Source organism: Bactrocera latifrons, unplaced genomic scaffold (genome assembly GCF_001853355.1).
Source record: "Bactrocera latifrons isolate USDA-ARS-PBARC rearing strain unplaced genomic scaffold, ASM185335v1 scaffold_23, whole genome shotgun sequence".
Taxonomy (NCBI): Eukaryota; Metazoa; Arthropoda; class Insecta; order Diptera; family Tephritidae; genus Bactrocera; species Bactrocera latifrons.
The window spans coordinates 1,884,747-1,905,560 of NW_017535852.1; the positions used below are offsets into that span (position 1 = coordinate 1,884,747).

Consider the following 20,814-nt stretch of genomic DNA (forward strand, 5'->3'; position numbering starts at 1 on the left):
GTCCGGTGACTTATTGAATGAAATTCGTGCGCTGCTTTGACATTTATACTCAAATAAGTAAAGTGATAACGAAAAATGCGAATGCGTTTGGACCGTTAATGGAATTTACGACTCTGAGCTTTTTTTTTTTTTTTGGGGAGAGATTTTCTTTCGAAAACCTGCCATAAGTTGCTGGCATTGCGTCATGACAAATACATAMAAAGGCGAAAGACAAAAAATCCTTTCTCAAACCGCAACGCTTGGCTTGGCTTGGCAACAGAAAATCCACATACACGCACACTTACTCACTTACACTTCCATTGCTCTTGTGTTCTCACCTGTTTTATGACAGGTGAGCACATTTTTTCCCAAATTATACTCTTTACCATAATCGTAAAGATTTTTTACACCATTTTTTGTCGATTTTCCTTTGCTTTATGAGTAAACGAAAAAGAACTTTAGCCCTGTTTGACAGATTTTTTGATTTCTTCATGACATCAAATGTTATTTATTTGACGTTGTTACCCTTTAAACACGCTCTTTATGGTTATATGCATTGTTGTTGCTTTTGTTAATTTTTTTTTTTTTTTAATGTAAACCGGTTTTTCTTATTGCTCCGCAAACGCAATCAGTCAACTCGATAAATGTGACAGCATTTCCTCAATACAAGTGTGTGTTTGTTAATTGACCGTGGTTGACCAGATTATTAAAATTAGCACATATGTTTTTAATCGCCTTATGGCACTATGTACATATGTGTTGACATATACACTGAGAGAAACGGGTAAGAATGTCAAATTTCATTGACGAACAATGCCCTATAACTGCGTAAGCGGTATCTACGCTTGTAAAAAAAAATAAGAAGAAGATGATTGGTCTATCAACTTCGAAACCGCGTTCTCAATGACAGGTGGGAATAGATCCCATTCCAAATCGATACCAAACTAACCGTTTCAGGCTCTTCAAACCTTAAGGTATACGGATATATATTAGTCTGAGTTCAAAACAAAATATAAGAATTGCCTTGTCTTTTTCAGGATAGTTGGAACGTGTTTTTGGAGTGGCAAATGAATATTCTGCCCATAACCACATTTATTTCTTTAAAGAGTGAAGATTTCTAAATCATAAGGATTCTCAAAAAAAAAATTTATTTTCTTAACCAATAGCTTCTTCTTGTTCTTTCTATACCAAGAACCGCCCATTTTGGTTTCTCGTCAAATTTGTGGTGTCCGTCCTCACATTATTGACAAATATTGCTATTGGGGCTTCATAAAGGCTAATGTATTTCAAGCTCTTACATTTAGGAGTTGTCCTCGGTGACTCCTGATGGTCGCAATTAAGTTCAAAAGAAACGACTTTATTTCAAGTTTCATGAACTCATCGAAGTAATCGTCGCTTATTGACCTACAGTAATAAACAATCATCCATTTCGAGGGTTACTCTTTTTTAAAGAAAAAACACAGAAACTTAAAATTGAATAGGGAATGCTTATTATCATTCGAAGGAACATTCCTTGGCGGCTACGTCTCAAATGCTCCATCCGGTGAGTCCAATTTCTGCTGACTCTTCCGAGCATTTTGACGGGTAACTGGCGAAGGACGTGACGTTTTGCTCCAAGACCAGAATCAAAGCGGGATTGTCTGCATAGACTTTAGACTTTACCTGTCCTCACAGGGAAAAGTGTAACGATTTATTATCATAAGATCTGTGAGATCACCGAGATAACGAGCTTTAATTTCAGGCATCAAATAGTCTGTTACGAATGGTTACGTTCCCATCGGCATCATTTTGAATAGACCGATAATTCCACCGGCCCACAAACCATACCAAACCGTTGTTTTTTCTAGATGAAATGTAAGCTCTTGAATCTCTTTAGGTTACTCTTCTTCCCAAATGCGACAATTTCACTTGTTTATATACCCACAGAGCCAGAAATAGTCCTTATCGAAAACGTCGGATCTTCTAGGAACTTTTCAGGAGCTCATAGAGCGAAGCGATGTCGCTTGTGAAGATCGAGCGGCTTAAGTTCTTGCACAAGCTGTATTTTGTATGCATTCAATTTAAGATCTCGACGTAAAATGCGTCAAGTCGTTCCATACGCCACGGCTCTTCACGGCGTTCGTCAACACTCTCTGCTATGGCTGCTAACTTTTCTAACCTGTGTGCTGGATCTGATCTATTAGATCGGATATTATCTAATAATGAATGCTGAATAGTTTGATCAGTAGGCCGATTATGTTTACCATAATTTGAGCGAAGCTCGCGAAACCCATTATTTACAGAACGTGAAAATTCGTAATAAAGTACAACGATTTGTAAATGTTGTTCAGGCGTAAATCTTTCTGTGATGAAATGGCAAACAATGTTGAACAAAAATAACATGAGAGCTTGAGGCGACTCATGCGTGATCTCTCAAAAAAGGCTAATGAAAAAAGTACCTCTACTTGGACCACCCGTTATTCAAAGAATGAAGTAAGAGCGTTCTATATAAAGCTTGGCTTGACGTTTTCAAAAAAAGGTAATAGACCAGTTTCGTGAATAATAATATTGAATTGGCTTAACAAAAATAAAATTTTATGAATTTAGAAAATGGTCATAATTCTGGGCTAAAACTCAAAATAAAAATTTATTAATTTTGAATCTAATAAATATTGTTTATAGCTTATTGTGTGAATACAATACCGGATTAGGGGGGTTGATGTACGCGGCTCGCTTTAAACCTTGTTGCTTGTGGCAGTTTTTTTTTTTTTTTTTTTTTTTTTTTTTTTTTTTTTTTTTTTTTTTTTTTTTTTTTTTTTTTTTTTTTTTTTTAAGCTATTCTACTGATTAGTAATTAGATGAAGATTTATTAAAGAATGCATGTACATTTGATTGCAAACGTAGACGTACGAGATCAAAAACACGTATGTTTGTATGTATATAAATAAATAATTACTTTTGAGGAGTACACACCACTTTGCAAAACACTCGAAAATGAAAAGCACAATAATTTAATATTATTTATTGAAATCGGGATTACAATTTCTGATTATTATATATTTGATAGTAGAAATCACAAACTGAAGAAAAGTGTGGTAGGTCAGTGATATTTTCAAATATATCATAACCTTTTTTTTTTTTTGGTTGGCCAGTGCCTTCAGCGAATCTCTTCGATCGACAATTTCAGTTTGGAGAACAAGAAAAAATCACACGAATCCAAATCTGGTGAATACGGTAGTTAATCGATCGCTTTAAATTCGGTCACAATTGTGGCTCGATGCGATGATGCATTATCATCGTGTAAAATCTATGAATTGTTCTTCAACAATTCCGGCCGTTCTCGACGGATATTTTCATGCAAACGCCTCTACGGCCAAATAGAACTTCTTATTGACCGTTTGTTCCTCCGTAACAAAGTCATCATGCACCAAACCACGAATGTCGAAAGAAGCAATGCTCTCTTGCCATCACTTTAACACTTGTATGACGATTTCAAAGCACTATATCCTTCACTTTTCTGGTATTTTCATCAATTGAAGAGGTCAAATGTCATCCAGAACGAGGCATGTTTTCAACGATCTCTCGACCGCCTTTAAAAGCTTTGTGCATATCGGCATAGTAATTAGGGACTGTCCTACCAACTTCGCAAAATACAAGGTGTGTTCCAAAGCAAACAGGATCTAAAAAAACGAAGGAACAAATGTTTTTTTCGGCAAAATCAATTTATTTTATTCAAAAAAGTCTCCTTCTACTTCAATACAACTTTTTGCGCGGTCCAAAAGCATGTCGAATGAGTGTTTTAGCTCGTTGGCCGGTATGGCCGAAAGTATGCCGGTGCAAGGTTAATGGTTAAGATTAAAATGTCTTAATTCTATTTCCATGAATTTCAATGATGATTTCGGCTGATTTTTGATGAATTCAAGCGCAGTTTCGATGGAATTTCCGGTGATCACGGATCTTGATTGGCCCATTCCCACTTTGAAAACCTTGAAACCACTCGTGCACTCAGCTATGGGATAGGCAATCATCGCCATAAACTTGTTTCATCAATTGATACGTTTCGGTAAAAGTTTTAAACATTTTAAAACAAAATTTAAAGTTGGCTCTTTGATCGAAGCTCATTTTCGCACCGATAACACACATATATTGACTCTTAAAACCCAATAACTTCACTTCCAATCCATGAAATATCATGAAATTCTCACTGGACAATCGATGAAAATAGCAGATTGTAAGACAACAGTCGACATATAGATTGCGCCACCAGGGGGCGCCAGATTCAAAAAGTCATGCTTACTTTGGAACGCATCTTGTATATGTATCTTTTTTAATTTACACTGACTCATCAAACTCTTCACGTAAAAACAAAAATAATGTAGTCGTAAACTCTACCACCAAATACCCAAATCACTGAATAACTCTTCCGACGTCGGCAATTCATAATCCTCATTCACCCAATCCGAGTTCTCACCCGACTTATTCTGTTGATTACCATACTCCTTTTTATAGCCAACTTTACGTAAATCATCCTCATCTTCTTCTTCATCATCCTCTACCGCCTCCAGCGTACTACGTCTTACCATGCGGATTTTAGCTAAACCCTGTTCACTGGGCAGAACTTCAAGCAATTCATTAAGTCCACTGATATCGACTCCATTCGACTGCGTTCGCTCATTTGCCACAGTTGTTGCGCTATCCTCGGTGGTCGTTTCTTCTGCGGTAGCAATGCGTTGTATACGTTCCAATATGGAGAGTATGTGACGTCTAAATCGATTATAATCGAAATTTTCATGCGTCACATTAGTTTCGATAGCATTTATGCCCTCGCTATTCTTCACACGATTTAAGGGGCCATAGTGATAGAGCATATCGATGCCGGGTGACATTGATTCCTCCCAACTCTTACAAAGAAAAGCGGTTGCATAGAAAGTATGAAAGGTGTTTAAGGTCAGCATATTATATATCTAAGTACATCAACTTACCAGCTCCGTCCAATCTTCGATCGGCGTACAAAGTACTGAGCAAATAACATTCACTAATTTCTCCTCCATGCGTAGGGCGCCAATAAGTGAGGTGGCCACTGAAATTGCACAAGTGAGATCACAACGTTGGCTGGAAARAAAGAAACAAGTTTTTTATTGGAAATAATCAGAGGAGAAACGAAGGAAGTAGAGAAAACAAGTCTTACAAGGGTGGACTACAACATATTTATAATCGCAATCATTGGAATAAATATGGTTGGGTTCGTAAGCCCGGAAGCGGCGCTAAAGATTATAAAAGGAAACCTGCCAATCAAGCAGAGTTCTGAAAATCTTGGTCAGACATTTGAGTATCAATGTAATCTACCATTTAAATCTGATATTAGATCGATACCGAACCGCAGAATACTCTTTTTTTTATAAAATAATGACAAAGCTAATCTTCATTGAGTGGGTTGAATGAATAAATTGGGGCCGGAGCAGTTTTCCGTGCTTCATACCACTACTAAAATATCATTGAATGCGATTCAATCGAAAGTTAAGGTAAACTTATTTAAGGCTGAGCTCAGGCGTCACTGCTGGCGAATAGCGGATGGCCTATACTAAGTAGGTCAGCTTCGAATAGTAATACGCAGCCCCCGACCAAGAACTGCAGGAAAGTATGAGTTGGTCCAAACACCACATGCACCCAATGAACCTTCGGCGAAGAGACGAAAAGATTCCACCTTTAAATAAGCGTCTACAACCCCCATCGAGATTGCAACCGCCCATGAGAATCGAGGCCAGTAAGATTCCGATTATGATGCACTGGAAACCCTAAACGGAGTAGGACAATTTTCTAATACCTCAGTAAATAAGAGTGGCATCTTACCGAAAGGGCTAGCATTGTAATACTGTTCTCACCTCCGTCCCGGCAGATCTTCGTGCACGTTGTCAAATTTTCTTTAGCTAGTTCAGCTGAGAAAAACTTATGACTCGTGCCCGAACCTAGCTCTGAACATAAGCACCCATAAGGACTTGTGCCAACCCTTGCGAGACATCCTTAACCACGGGGTTCATAAAGGGTAACTGTTACAACGGGCGCAGATAGCAGCTTGAARCGGAGACCCACTAGAACAAAATGAATAAACCGCAACCTCAACAAAAAGAACAATGAAATAAAGACGACCAAGAGGAGAAATGCGGGGCCGTCTTCCGTAGACTTCTATACAGACTTCTATATATATTCTAGTGTGATACTTAGATCCCCTACACTCACCAAATTTCTGATCTTCTGTAAAACAGATCCTTTCTGTACTCACATCTTTTCCAATTTTCGTATTTCCATTAGCTTGTCACCTTCCGCAATCAAGTGATCGTAGTTCTCTTCTATTTGCATAACCAAAGTTTCTTTCGACTCATCTTCAGGCTGATCTTGCAGCTTACGTTGCAGAGTCTTAAATTGTTGCAAAAGTTTATCCAGCTCCAGCTGTAAATGAGAAAAGTAAAGCGGAAAGGCATCAAGACACCATAGAAAACTTAAGAAGAGCTTSAGGTAGATTTACGGACACTAAAAACTATTCGTTGAGATTTACCGTTTGYTTGCGTATATTCTCTTGTGTCTCACGATGCAGATCAATTTTATTTAAAATTGCATGAATGGGCAACACTGGATTGGCCATGAGTGTTTTCACTTTGGAATTTACGGCATTTTTGACACGCTTTCCTTTCGAAGGTATAGATTCTTGAGCATGCTCTAAAGCTACTCGCATTATACGTTCCAATATCATTGGCAATGTTTCCAAAGTATCTGATTGTATTCTGTTAGATAGAGAGAGTAAGCAAGGAATAAATATGTATACCTTACAGATTGAACGAGCATATTCACTAGGGTGATTCAAAAAAAAAAATTATTTTTTTTATCGTTTACTACTCCGAAAAATAGGTTCCTAGACACCTCTGGGGTAGCCTCTCCAAGAATGAGTATTTAATTGTAACGAGAAGGTCCTCCTACTTACAGTTTTCTATTTTTTCTTATTATCAAAAAAAATGTTTATTTCTTATGAATTTTATAACTCAATGAACTAAATTATTAYGAATGATGAAACTCATCATTTTTCAGAGTATCAAACGAAAAAAACAAAAAAAAATTTTTTATTCACCCTAATATGCATTGATGTTTGACGACGAATATCTCGTAAACGCTTAACTTAATCGAAAAATCATATGATACCATTTTTATAGAGCAGTAAATTTCATACAAAACTATGAGTTTTATTATTCACAATGATTTTTTTTTCATTGAGTTATCAAATTCATAAAAAATAAAAAAATTTCCCAAAAATACTCAAATTTTAACCGTTAATATCTTTTACACGGTTGGGTTTACGWAAAAATCGTAAGATACCATTTTTGTAGAGCATCAAATTTTCTACAAAATGTAAGAAACAAAATATTTTTTCAAGTAGCTGGAAGCGAGATATAAGTTTTTCTGTCTGATAATAAGAAAAAATAGAAAACTGTAAGTAGGAGAACCTTCCCGTTACAATTAAAAACTCATTCTTGGAGAGGCTACCTTAGAGSTGTCTAGGAACCTATTTTTCAGAGTACCAAACGAAAAAAAAAAATTTTTTTTTGAATCACCCTAATATTCACCTTATACGGTCTGAGTTCTTCGCTAGAACAATAGTCACAACTTCCTCGCATTTCTCATCACCCGGGCAGAGCAGAAGCAGACCCAACGCATGCGATTCGCTTTCCGAAGTCACAAACTCGGGAAAGAATGTGGATAATTTGGATGTCAATGACTTCGACATAATATTATAAGTTAGTTTTATGCCAGCGGACTTCTGTGGCTGGCGTGTTCTATAAAACATGCTCAACGGTAAATAGGCGGACTGTTGCAAGACGCGTGGTATGCCCTGRSGAAGAGAGGGTTAAAGTTTTAAATTAAATATTCACTGACAAACGAAACTGTTACTCACTTTGACACTGATGAACGAAACGATCACGTCTACACGCGCCGTATGCACATGYAATAGATCGTCCACATAGAACTCCAATTCCAATGTCTCCATCTGATCGGCCGTCATGTCCACATATGTGAGCGTATCCTGGCTACAACGTACACCCTCGGCTGTATTGAAAACGACTTGTAACTCAGCCAAATCGATCTTGCATCTCAACTTTAGTATGCCCGTGCAGGCGGGCAGCTCCTTSACAGCTACATGCGCTGGAACGTCCAGTAGCAGTACGTCTGCATCTTCGCTAGTCTCAGTGTTGATGGTGAATTGTATGCGCACATCTTCGGCGGCACGTTTGTCTATATCTTCCAGGTCTGTCACATCGACCGCCGCTTTGATTTCCTCCTCCAACTGTTGCAGCTCCTTATGCGCCTCGGTAAAGCTCAGATCTTCCATAGTGACCGATGGCACCTTGAAGACAAATGGTTCGGAGCCGAGGTAGCCAATACGCAATTGACCTGTGGCACCGAGTGCCACAATACCGCCAGGCAAACCATACAAATTGGAACGTTGTATAGCGACGGGTGGGTCGTCTTTATATTGAGCAGCCCAAATGATGTTAGCACCCGCGTAAATGAAGAGTTTTCCCGTGTCGGAAGCGATAGCGGTGATTAGACGTGCGCCGGGCTCTTTGAAGCGAAACGAATTATATTATGTTAAAAAAAAAGTTTAAGGCAATATTATAATTTTTTGTAGTACTAAGTGATATAAAGTGCATATGTTGTTAGTAATACAATCCGACGAAAATGTCGTTATGTCAATACGGTACTCTGAATAAAACGCTAGCCTATATAGTATACGAAACCATTCACAACCGGTCAATTGGAAAGTCCCCGATTTCCCGCAAAATTCGTATTTTTTATTCAACACASCTCCGTTCAAGGGCGATACAGTAATTATGACGACTTTTCCGTACTTTTCGATAAAACTTTTGCACTACAATATGTCTTTGCTTCAAAATAGGACCCAGTTTCGTCAATTATCTTTTCATTCGACGAAAACAATAAAGAACATATTCGCCGGCATTCAGATCTGTAGAGCCCAGGTCATAGATTTTTGTCATCATATTTATTGATTTAGAACACGCTGCGTTGTCTAGATAAAACGGAACTTTCTTTTTCTTCGAATGCGACTGCTTTTCGCGATTTCGTTTTTCAAACGGTCCGATAATTATAAAGCTTTGGAGCAGGTTTATCATGTGCAGTTCACTTGGATGACTATGGGTGTGAACAATTCGTTGAGTTATGACGCCAACAATTTTGAAAAATGTCGTTTCGAGAAAAATGCGTTTAAAGTTTCACTTATATATGTATGTTTGCAYCTCCGAGCAGTTGCTCTTTAGAACGCGGCCATCCAAAAACTATTTAAGATACGATCTTCCCGATTTCACAGGATATTTATGGAAATATAAGCTATCAAAAAAGCAAATAAAAAAAACGCCAGGTTGGGCAAAGAAGGTATCTTTTGCCTAACGGTCAGTAAATTCAACCACCATTATGAACATCCCCAAATGGGTTGAGGCTGATCGACTTCGCCAGAGCCCGAAATATTTTATCTGCAGTACTAGATTCCAGCATAGGAAATTTCATGAAGCTAGCTGGTTGTTTCGGGATCGAAAAGCCACCAACCAGATTGATTTACGCTCTGATACGCTCTGAGSTTCTAACATTGAATCGAACGACTAATTTTTGTAGCCAAGATACGCACTCGCCTCTGTGCCTCAAAACACGCACTTCAACAAGCATATGGAAGATTCGACGTCAAGAAGCTACAATAACAACATACAGCGGAACGATTTTCTACTCAACTTGCACTCCTACTCTATGAGAACACTCATCAGCAACCCGGTAAGCTAAAGTTTCAGACATCCCAATTAGTCCTAAAATCTATCCATTAYGGCAACAAGCTACAATTTTCTCCACTATTTCAAGCCTGAGATGTTATCATACACGATAGACTAGGAAAATGTAAAATCATTTTCAAAATAGTATATTACCCCAGTAGTAGCCGACCACAAACGAGTAAAAGCAACTTGGTGTATAATCCAACTTCAGTATGAAGTCTACAAGACCATCATCGGTTAAAGATATAAAATTGCGCTCGCCCAAAACCATAATCGAAGCGGAGTTGCTTTTAAATTAGAAATATAAAATTACAAAATTATATAGTTAAAAAAAGAGCACCATTAAAATTACTTACGACTTCGCCTGTACCACACACATATCCACAATACCCTCACCAATACACACCGACCACGACGGCTTGAACTCGGCACGATTAAGAGAGGAGTGGGAAAGATCTTGATAGCTATGAAATTAGATTTCAAAAAACAGTAAATACCAAAACTTATCTCAGATACCATATACCGTTATAAGTACGTACGTAAAGCACTCTAAATTCCAACCCGCTGTAAAACGAAAGAAACTATCGGTCCGTTCACAATAGACCACCGGTACTGGCAATGCACGATTGCCCGGCAATTGACACTCATACAAAATGCCATCCTGTTCGTGAAAGGTCAACGTGCCATCCAAGTGTGTAATGCAGAAGAACTCACGTCCTTTGACGCGCCCAAACGAGCCTTTCGTTAAAGCTAAAGCGCCACGCTTCAGCTTATAGTCGGCTAAGGATTGCAGACGCAATTGYGCGCCATGTTCAGCAACGCCACCAATCGCGCTTAACTTGTATATGACCACCGAACGTGGATGCAGCACGGCCAGTTGATTCTGCTTCTCATCGGTCATTTGACCACTGATTTGATAAGAGAGCGCATAAAGTATCATAAATTCAAGCGTCTTTTCAATGCGACGACACTCACCCACTGAAACGTCCCGCATATATGCCTAATATRGGCTGTTTAAGGTTCACCTCCAACAACAAATCCGTTGGCCGAAAGGCATTGCCATCTTCGATGCGTCGATTTTGTTCCAGACGCGGATTGAAAATGCTCAAATTGCCGCTATGCGAGCCGACCACCACATAATCCTTTTCATTGTCATCGAGTCCGAAGCGGGCGCACAACAAACTGGCCACGTCGTARTTYTCCTCCAGATCGGAGCACTGTGTGTGCCACCAGTTGCAAACGTTGAAGAGCGACATGACGTGCTTGACTGGTTTTGCATAACGCGTTRTGAACAGTCACAGCTGTCCGCGTGGAAGTGCTGAGCTTGTGAAAATTACCTTGCATTTGTTGATTTGTTTACGTCGTCGTAGGTGTGTTGCTATGGCAAACTGACGTCAGCTGTTGGAGTTAACAGCGACCGGCATTTACGAGTATATGCTAGTGTGGTTTAAGGGATGATGTATCGTATGCAATGTAAGAAGAAATATTTCATAAAAATAGTACATTTTTACTTTCTTTGCCGAAGTGTTCTTTAAATTAATTCGAAAAAGGTTTATAAATATACCTCTTAGAAGCAGATATCTTCCCAAAAGGGTCCCTCGACAAAAGATGTGCCGAAGTAACACCATAGTCCAATTGGCTAAGTATGTATATYCTATCCAGCGATGCTTTGTGTATATAAATACAACCTTTGAAAGCAAAACAGGCATATTTTTGAATTTCTGAGTTCAGCAGCTAGAGGCCTTTAAATTAATCGGTACCAGCGGTCGTCTGCCAACTCAAAAACGTMTTACAAAGATCAGAAAGTCGGATGTTTTATATTTTTGGCGCGTTGTTTTTTCATATTTCTTTGAAGTTATAATGATCGTGGTGGATAGTGGTCCGATCTCAACAATTAGAGATTGTAGAGGTGCCCTGGGCTATAATCTATGCCAAGGTAGGTAGTTAGGCGGTGTGGTTGTCTGATGGCACATCTTGACCCTTAGGAGGTGCGTTGTGAAACCACCGCTACTAAAACACCCTCACTCGTTATCTCCTCTCTGAACCGTCTAATGTTTCTGATGAAGCTTATCAGTACAAAAAATTTTRTCTGTATAAACTCCGACATATCGTGAATAAACACTCGACGGAAAGTTACGATTCTTCTCCTATGCAAATGTAAAATGACGTCTAGAGGCCGAACTTGACCCTGTTCTTTATGCGAGATTTTCTTTCCATGCACCTCACCGCGTATATCTTTTCCAGTAATGCTCACCTTACCAATATACGGTATGTCATAATCGGGCTTACAATAAATGTAAAGGGTAAATAAGTTACCCGATTCGTTAATCCCCATTGGACTTTCTTTACTATAGCATTTAAGTTTRGTCTACATGAAAGCTTTCTGACCAAAAATTAGTCCCTTGGACAAGCCTATCTCCTATTAATAATGGTGGCATARCTTCTGGAGTTCTGTTAGTAAACAATACTAGCTCTGTCTTGCCAACATTTAAGGGGTAAATAGCTTCACGGCAATAAAAAAAATATCTTAATTCATTCGAAAACATCTCTAGAATATTATCGTAAATTCGGGAGTATACGGGCTTCGCTATGCAAATGTTCGATCGCACACGTCAAGAGGCATGCTGTTGTAGTTCGGAGTGCAATATTCTGACACATCTGAAGCTTGCTCAACTGCGATCCACCAAGCAACCATGTCGATGTGGCGTTGCTTAAAACTGTCCGGCCGATCGCTTTGTATATTGCCAGCAACGTCTCTTTGTTTTTTCCTTATGGGCTGCGGAATAGCGATTTTAGTTTTTTGTTTTTTTTTTTTTTTGCGGGTCTGTACTTTGAACAGTTATCGCAATCGTTTGAGGAGTGAAGGAGCACAGCCTGTCGAATGTTACACCTAAAATATTAGGATTATTAACAGTCGGAATTTTGACGTTATCAACTGTAATGTAAAGTTGTATGTTTGATTGTGTCAAAATCTTTTGGCAAGTCCTACCCTACGATGATCGTCCACATACAGGGTGGCTTTTGATTTAGACTCTGAACTAGTTGAACATTAATGACACTAAAAACTGTATGTGCACTTTACGGAAGCCATGTTGATGATCTGCTAAACTCAGGTGGTGAGTGAACGTCGGAAAAAGGCTGAAGTGGCCTCAAGTGTCTTTAAAAATGTTGAAAGCAGAGTTATCAGGCGAGTCTTCCATTGTTCACGGGTTTTCCATCTTTCGGTAGTGTGATCGCTCTTCCCACTTTCCACACATCGGGAAAATGGAAGAAGTCTGGGAAAATGAGTTAGGAAGATTTTGCAACGTTGATGACACTCCGAACCGAACATAACCATCGAACTGAGTTTCAACCCGGATTAGACAATGCTTTGACAGTAGTCCAGAGCTTACTCGCGTCTATTTACCCATTATTTTGATGGGAACATTTGGAGTCATGCTGCCTRTTTGAGCTCCTCGGAGATCATTTGTTGACCAATCGGCTGAAGTCGTAGAGGCTATTGCAACAGTGCTGGGGCAGCATGGGAAAAACACAAGCCTACGAATGGTATTAAGCGAACAAAGACGGTCTAGAGATCGCTGAAGAGAACCTTCGACATCTTCAACAGATTTAAATATTAAAAAAGTATAAGAAAATTATCAGGCAAGTGTTAGAGAGATGGTAAGAGAGTACGTTCGAATGAATTTGGGTATGAAATGCGTTCTTGCTCGACTTGTTCCTGTAAAGGTGGATTTTTTTTTCAAAAAGGGTACCATCGATCAACCACTGTATTTACCAGATTTGGCTCCGTGTGATTTTTTGCTGTTCCCCAAACACAAATCGCCGCCCCGTGTAACCCGTTTTCAGTGGATCGAAGAGATAAAACAAATTAGCTGAAGGGCATCCCAAAAAGTGCTTACGAGAAGTGTTTCGACGATTGGAAGAATCGTTGGCATACGTGTATTAAGTACATCTGCTGGGGATGACTTTGAAGGCAGCAAAATAAGTACTGATGTATAATTAAATATTTTGCATTTTACTGTCACAGTGTAAGCGCATCATTAATTTCGCAACCAAATAAAAAAGTAAGATTTTTTATTTTTATTTTAAATGAGTGAGTCTATATTTAGGCTTTTAATTTAATTTAGTTTAAGTATAATTATGTACGGTTACCACATTATTGTATTTGTATGATTACATTTGCTTAAAATGTATTTTTATTTTGTTTTTATTTTCTTGAAATTTAAAAATATTTGCTTAAAATTATAATTACAGTGAAGATTACAAGAGCATAGAAGTACATGAGCGATTTAGTTTCAGTTTTAATTGTAAAAAATATATATATTTATTTATTAATCGTAAAATATGGAAAAATGAGTGTGTGTGTGAGTTTGTAGTTAATTTGTGAATAATTAACGAGTTAAATTAAAAAAAAAAAAAACAACAACAACAAACACTATGCGTTTAGCATATTTATTTGCCATTAGATTACACATACAATTTTATTTATTCATATATAACTGTAAATGTGTATATTTTTTATATATTCTTTCCAGTTCAATATTTCTGCAGTTGAAACAGAAAGTTCTAGAATTAAACATAATCTTTACGAATATAATACTCTTGGACTCTTCGGGGCAATTGTAAAGCACTCTCACAATCGACACTATTTTCCACACATTTTTGATTTTGTTTTTGCCTATCATTGTTTTTTGCTTATTATTATTTTTGTTTTTGTAAAGTAAGCAACCACGACGGAGGTGCACTTTTACTCCTTTTCGYTGCGTATTTGCATGATCTTCTTCTTCACCAGCGTGCGCACCTGTTGTGCGGTCGATTGCTGCACGGTTTGTTGTTGTTGTTGCTGCTGTTGACCACCACCAGAGCCGCCGCCGCCACCACCGCTAGAGGTGGCTATCGTTTGTGTGATGGTCATCACTTCACCTTGTCCCGCACCCGATGAGTTCGCTATGCTGGATGTGTTCATACCTTGTTGTTGTTGCTGTTGTATGCTTTGTTGTTGTACGACTGCCACCAAATTGCCACCGGCCGTTTGCAGACGCACCGGACTGGCATTTTGTCGCTGGCCTTGCTGTGCAGCCACTTGTTGTTGTATCAAATGTATTGTCTGTTGTGTTTGCGATTGAYTGCCACCRGCGGTGCCCACCTTTATGGTGCCGGCAATGTTTTGGCCGCTRGTGACGTGGGCGCGCAGATTGCCGGCGGCGAGTGCTGCTTGCGCGGAAGCGGCGGAAACCACCTGTTGTGGGGGAGGACGGGAGAGAGAGGAAGCTTTATTAATTTTTTCAATTAAATATATTTTTAAATTAAATAAATTCTTTTAATTAAACTTTTACTTTACTTTTTATTATTATTATAAATTTTTCTTGTTGTTTTTTGTTTGTTGGCGTATTATACTTTTATATCTTTAAAAGTGAGATTTATTAAGGTGTGGAAGTGAATTATGAATTTAAATCAAAACGCTACAAGGTTGCCACCTGTTTGAAAATTTTATTTAAAAAAAAATTGATGAAAAATAGTATAATACTTTACAAAGGAAAAATGTTTATGGCAGTTAATTATAAATTAAAACCAAAACGGGACAAGGGTGCCAGCTGTTTGAAAATTGTATGAAAAAGAAACAGAAGCATATTTTACAAGAAGAAAGGTAAAATTCTGGAGGTAAAATTCCAAAAACATTGTTCAGAGCGTTGACAAGCTTAATTCCATAAAACTGAGTTGCCACTTGTTTGAAAATTTAATATCAAGTTTATTTTATATAGACAATTAATGGCGTTTAAGAAAATTGTGTGAACAAAAATTGTATAATAGACAAAAATCGATGATTGACGAGCGTTGCCACCTATTTATATTTTTCATTAAATTTAATTTATAAGATAAAAGCATTATAACAAAAAAAATATCAAACTAATATTTTTGTTTTCAAAAGTTGCTTAAGGTGTTGCCACATATCCGAAATTTTAATTCAATTAGGCCATATTAGTAATACTTTTTAACTACTTTTTTTATAATTTCTACCGTTCTACTAATATATACATATCGATAATAAATTATGGAAAAGGTGTTACCCGACTTCCTTTCATCGCTTCGCTTACATTTCTTCTCACCTGAATGGTTTGGCGCTGATTCGACTGCGATGCCACCGACACAGGTATTACACGTCCCACACTGGTCTTGCTCAGCACCAGACCCGTGGCGGCCAGCGAACCCTGCTGTCCTTGACGCATCACATGCTGTATTTGCTGCACTGTGACCGAACTGGGCAGCGATTTCGTATTCTGTATGTGCACCAATTGCGTCTGTACGCCACCAGCGCCCTTCGGCTGTTGCACCACAGTGGCGCCGGCTGACGACTGCCCCACTGAAGTGGTCACCTGCTGACCACCCTGTGCGCCCGTGGCGATCTGTGTCATGCGATTGATTTTGCGTGGCATATTCAACGGTTGCATGTGCAACTGACGCATTTGCGCCTGATTCGCCATGGATGTGGTGACCTTTATCTGACCGCCGGGTTTGAGGTGCGACAACGCCATATTTACGGTGGTGCCTTGCTGTTGGCCACCACCGGTRGAGACGGTAACACCGCCGCCACCTTGCTGTACTATACCGGCGCCGGATGAGGTCTTCACCAGCGTTGCTATTTGCTGAGCCGTTACTTGTTGCACCTGTTGTTGCTGCTGCTGTTGTTGCGCTTGCAGTTGTTGTTGCGCGCTGCCGCCACCGCCTTGTGTTTGTTGCTGTTGCAGTTGTACGGTGGTGCCTTGCGCAGTGGTGGCCGTCGTATTGAATATTTGGCCCTGCTGCAGCACTTGCGCCTTCTGATGCGCGCCGATCACCTGTCGCTTGACCAGCACCATATCGTCGCCCACTTGACGTGCAATAGTCTGCTTGCCGGCCACCTGCTTGATGAATTGCGTGCGTCCTTGATGTGCCACTTGTACTGTGGCCACGGAGGCAGCAACACCGCCACTCGGCGCGGCCACCATATTTGATGAGGAGACCGTGGCGACGGCGACCTTTTGTCCTTGCACCTGCATTGTGGCCTGGCCACCGGCGGTCTGTACGAGACTGCCTTGTATAATGGTGCCGGCGGCATTGACGAGCGCTGTTTGACCGCTGGCCGTTTGTACGAGTGTTTGACCGCYGCCTTGTCCGGTTGTGGTTTGTAACACCTTGAGCTGTTGGCGCTGGCGATAGAGTTGTATGTGCGGCGGTGCATTGCCGCCCACGTTGSCTGTAAGTTTGGCGCTCTGCTGCARCGTGCTGACCGGCACCTTGGTCACCTGCTGCGTGGTGCCTGGCATGGATGTGAGTCGTAACTGTGCAGCTTGGAATTGTGCCGCCGCTACGCTGGGACCCAAATTGGACATGGAGACGATGGTTGGACTGGGATTGCCGCTGCGCTGTTGCAGCACGACATCCTGTAGCGCGCCAGTGGTGGCGGCAACAATGCGTTGWGCGCGCAACGCCGACGTATTCAATGTGGTCACTGTCCCGCTCGGCTGTAAGTTGGCCGATGTCGTGAGCACGGTGCCGACTGTGGCCAGCTGCGATACGGACACCACTTGCGGCAGCGTTTGTGACGGTATTGTCTGCACGATACTGCCGCCGCTCTGTGATGCGCCGCTGGAGACTATAGTTTGCGGTGAAATCGAGACGATTTGCGCGTTGGAAGACTGCACATGTTGCTGCGCCGACTGTACGCTGGAACTTAGCGTTTGCACGGGCGTGGTCAACACGACCGACACGGTAGATGAGGAGCCAACGTTACCGCCCTGCTGCTGCAATTGTACGTGTTGCGCGCCTGCCGCCGCCGCTTGTTGCGTTAATTGTTGCATTTGGCCCGCCGTTAGGAGACCCGCTTGTGGTGCCACTATCGCCTTAACGATTTGCGTATTACCCATGCCGGCGCGTAAGATTTGCTGTTGTTGCTGCTGCTGCTGTGATTGTGTCGCTGCATTGCCGGCGGTTTGCTGCTGATGCGACACCGGTAAAGCGCCCGCATGTTGTAGCACAATGGCGGTGGCGGTAGATTGCTGGGTGACGCTCTGCACATTGCCGCTGGGTATATGCTGGATCTGCAGCTGTTGCATTGTGGACGCGCCGCCAGCGCTGACATTTTGCTGCTGTTGCACAACCATTTCCTGTATTTGCACGGCAGTTGTTTGTTGTTGCACGGGCACTGCTTGCGTGGGCACCGGTGGCGGCGGCGGTGGACACTGACTGCGCTGCTTCTCTCGTATCTTGTTCGCTTTCATGGCAGCGATATTCAACGGCGAAATCGGTTGATCGTAATTGCCGATGCCGAACTCCTGCAGCACTTCCATGTGCTTGGGATTCATGAGATTCGGTGTGCTGAAGTGGCGTTTGGGCGGTGGCGCCTTCTTCAGATACGCCGCCTTGATGCAATCGAAACGTGAACGCATCAGCTTCGTGAAGCTGGTGTTGTTGTCGTTCGCATAGAGTTGTGTGGTGCGTAGATAGCGCAGTGGTCCTTTCAGATATTCCGACTTCAGCATTGCCTTCATTTTCTTCTGCTTCTTTGGACTCTCTACAAATTTGCCCTCCTCACGCGGCTGTATAACCATTTCGTAGCGCCAGCGGCATTGTTTCGCCGAGCGGAAGGTTTTCGCCTGGAAATTCACAATTTCCGACACCAGATCCCAGTTTGGTGTGTGTCCCGGTGAGAGCACCATTAAATTGCATGGTAGCCCTTGTAGATTCACCAGTACATGCAATATTACAATATCTTCGAAGATGGTCCACTCGGCCATGCCTTCGGGTTCCACCAGCTGCTTCTGCGGTGTTTGTGGTTTTAGTCCGGGTATTTGCACGTTCGGCTTGAATACGCCGCGATAACGTTGATTCTTCAGATCGCGTCGTATGCGCGCTATTGCCGCCGATGGCCGATCGAAGAGTGAACGTGGCGCTACGTAATTGTCTTCACGTCGCATTTTCAATGGCCTACGACTGCCATCCATGGCGAAGCCGGCATCACATCGCGAACGCTTGTAGTCCTTCTTAATGTAGACTGGTGGTAATTCGACCTCCGGTATTGGATTCATCTCGTACATAAATGTCAACGAGTAGTCGATGTAGATGTCGTTGTCGTCTTGCGGTGGCGTGGGTGGACACCACATCTGTGTTGCAGAAAATTAAACMATAATGAGTGAGGAAAGTCAAAGTAAAATATGTAATTTTCGAAGTTCTTTAAAGTTAGTAAATTATGAGAAAATACGAAAGCGATTAATAAGCTAAACTATATTTTCCTTTCAGAGCGTGTTCAGCGCTTAAACGTACCGAATTAGATCGTAGATATCTAACCGAGAAATTTAGTTCGGATAACGTAGTTTRAGAGCATCTATCGCCAAATAGAAAATAAAACTTGAGTCCAATATAACTAATGGGTTATGGTTATCTAAGTAGTCAAGTCATGTTATTTTTATTCAGTATTGTTTGGCATTTTATCATGGAAAGACGTCTGAACAACGTTCTGTAAAGAATGTGTTTCGCGCGCTGATAGTGTACACGAAGGCCGTGGAGAGTCGATTCGGCGCATTTGAAGTCGAGATCTTTAGTTAAAAGCGTACCAAGTACAACTTGGCAAGAACTGAAGCCGCACGACCTTCCCAAAGCAAATCGCTTCGCTCTATTGGCTCTTCAAAAGTTCTAAGGAGATTCGACGTTGTCGAGCCAAGTTTTGTTCAGTGATGACACCCATTTTTGGCCCAAAGAGAATGTAAACAAGCAAAATTGCCTCATTTGTGGCGAACAGCAACCTGAAGCGGTTTAATTGCTGYCATCTCATTCAGAAACGACAACGGTTTGATGTATTTTGTGAACCGGTGAAATGATYGGTTCATATTTTTTCAAAAATGAGAATGTAACAGTCAATGGCGACCGTTATCGGGCCTGAAATTGAAGCACGTGATCACGGCTACATTTGATTTCAACAATACGGCCCACTTCCCACACGTCGCATCAATAAATGGATTTATTGAGAGAACATTTCGATGAGCAGTTAATTTCACGTTTTGAGTCGGTCGATTGGCCACCAAGATCATGTGATATCACATCGTTAGACTTTTTATTGTGAGGATGTGTAAAATCTAAAGTCTATGCGGTCAATCCCGCAGCGACTCAGACCTTGGAACAAAACATCATGCGTGTCATTCGCCAATTACCAGTCGAAATRCTCAAACGATTCATCAAAAATTGGGCTCAACAGATGAACTATCTGAGGCGTAGGCCGCTACCAACATTTGAAAGAGATAATCTTCAAAAAATAAATGCCATTCGTATGATAATAAGCATTCCATATTAAATTTGAAATTCCTGTGATCTTTTCTTTTAAAAAGTAGGGAAACTCGAAATGGATTTTTTTTTTTTATCAGGAAAGGACTCTCATAATTTTGATTATATATCTCACACATTGATTGATATTTTTATAAAAGTCAGTGGTAGGCTTTAGGCTCCAAAATTCCCATATCTGGAATATCAATATAAACAAGTTTGAATGAAATTGGTCGAATAGATCTGGAGATGGTTTTATTGTAGCGGCAGAAAACATTTTTGAAGTTATTTTCAGGAATGGTGCCGAGTTGGCATCCTTGGTCAGATAATAATTCGGGTCTGTTCCGGTTACATAGAACCAACTGTCGTGGGTTGGAGACCATTAAGTTTGACACCTGCTCCTATAAAATCCTCTTGTGTCGCCCTGTAACTAAAATTTAGTGCCTCTAACGCATTAAGTTAGTGATTTATCGCACTTTTAGTTTTTGGGAAAGCCGCTATAACGGTAGTGGGCGTGATTCCATCTATTTTCTATATAAATTTAATGCTTTAGCTTGAGTAGTTTGGGAAATGCAAACATACATTAAATCTATTATGGGAGCAGGTCCAACAAGACCACTTTTTAAAATTTTCAAACCACAGGTGCCACTCGTTATTGCAATGTTACAAAAGTATAAAAATTTCAATTCGAAATAGCGAAACAAATTAGATGAAAGAATAAAAATAATCGATTGTTAGA

At 40.6% G+C, this 20,814-nt stretch overlaps 2 protein-coding genes across 4 annotated transcripts in view; both read right to left on the bottom strand.

Moving 5' to 3' along the window:
* Window positions 1-4,276: 4,276 nt before the first annotated feature.
* LOC108968776 (protein PTHB1) lies at window positions 4,277-11,038 on the bottom strand. Its single transcript, XM_018933017.1, has 10 exons — window positions 10,758-11,038; window positions 10,322-10,690; window positions 10,139-10,246; window positions 9,936-10,069; window positions 7,901-8,568; window positions 7,572-7,837; window positions 6,512-6,737; window positions 6,239-6,405; window positions 4,941-5,070; window positions 4,277-4,859 (listed from the first exon to the last, which is right to left on the bottom strand). Exons 1-10 carry the CDS (start codon window positions 11,036-11,038, stop codon window positions 4,347-4,349), a joined length of 2,862 nt encoding a protein of 953 aa, XP_018788562.1. The 3' UTR covers window positions 4,277-4,346.
* A 3,340-nt stretch (window positions 11,039-14,378) lies between these two features.
* LOC108968781 (helicase domino) overlaps window positions 14,379-20,814 on the bottom strand; it is a 43,800-nt gene continuing 37,364 nt past the window's right edge. For 2 of the 3 annotated variants that reach the window (XM_018933021.1, XM_018933020.1), the window contains exons 14-15: window positions 15,878-18,922; window positions 14,379-15,021 (exon numbers count right to left, since the gene is read on the bottom strand). In XM_018933021.1, coding sequence (XP_018788566.1) covers window positions 14,530-15,021; window positions 15,878-18,922 — 3,537 coding nt within the window. In that variant the 3' untranslated portion in view covers window positions 14,379-14,529. The remainder of the gene's footprint in view (window positions 15,022-15,877; window positions 18,923-20,814) is intronic. The other variant, XM_018933022.1, reaches the window with a different exon arrangement.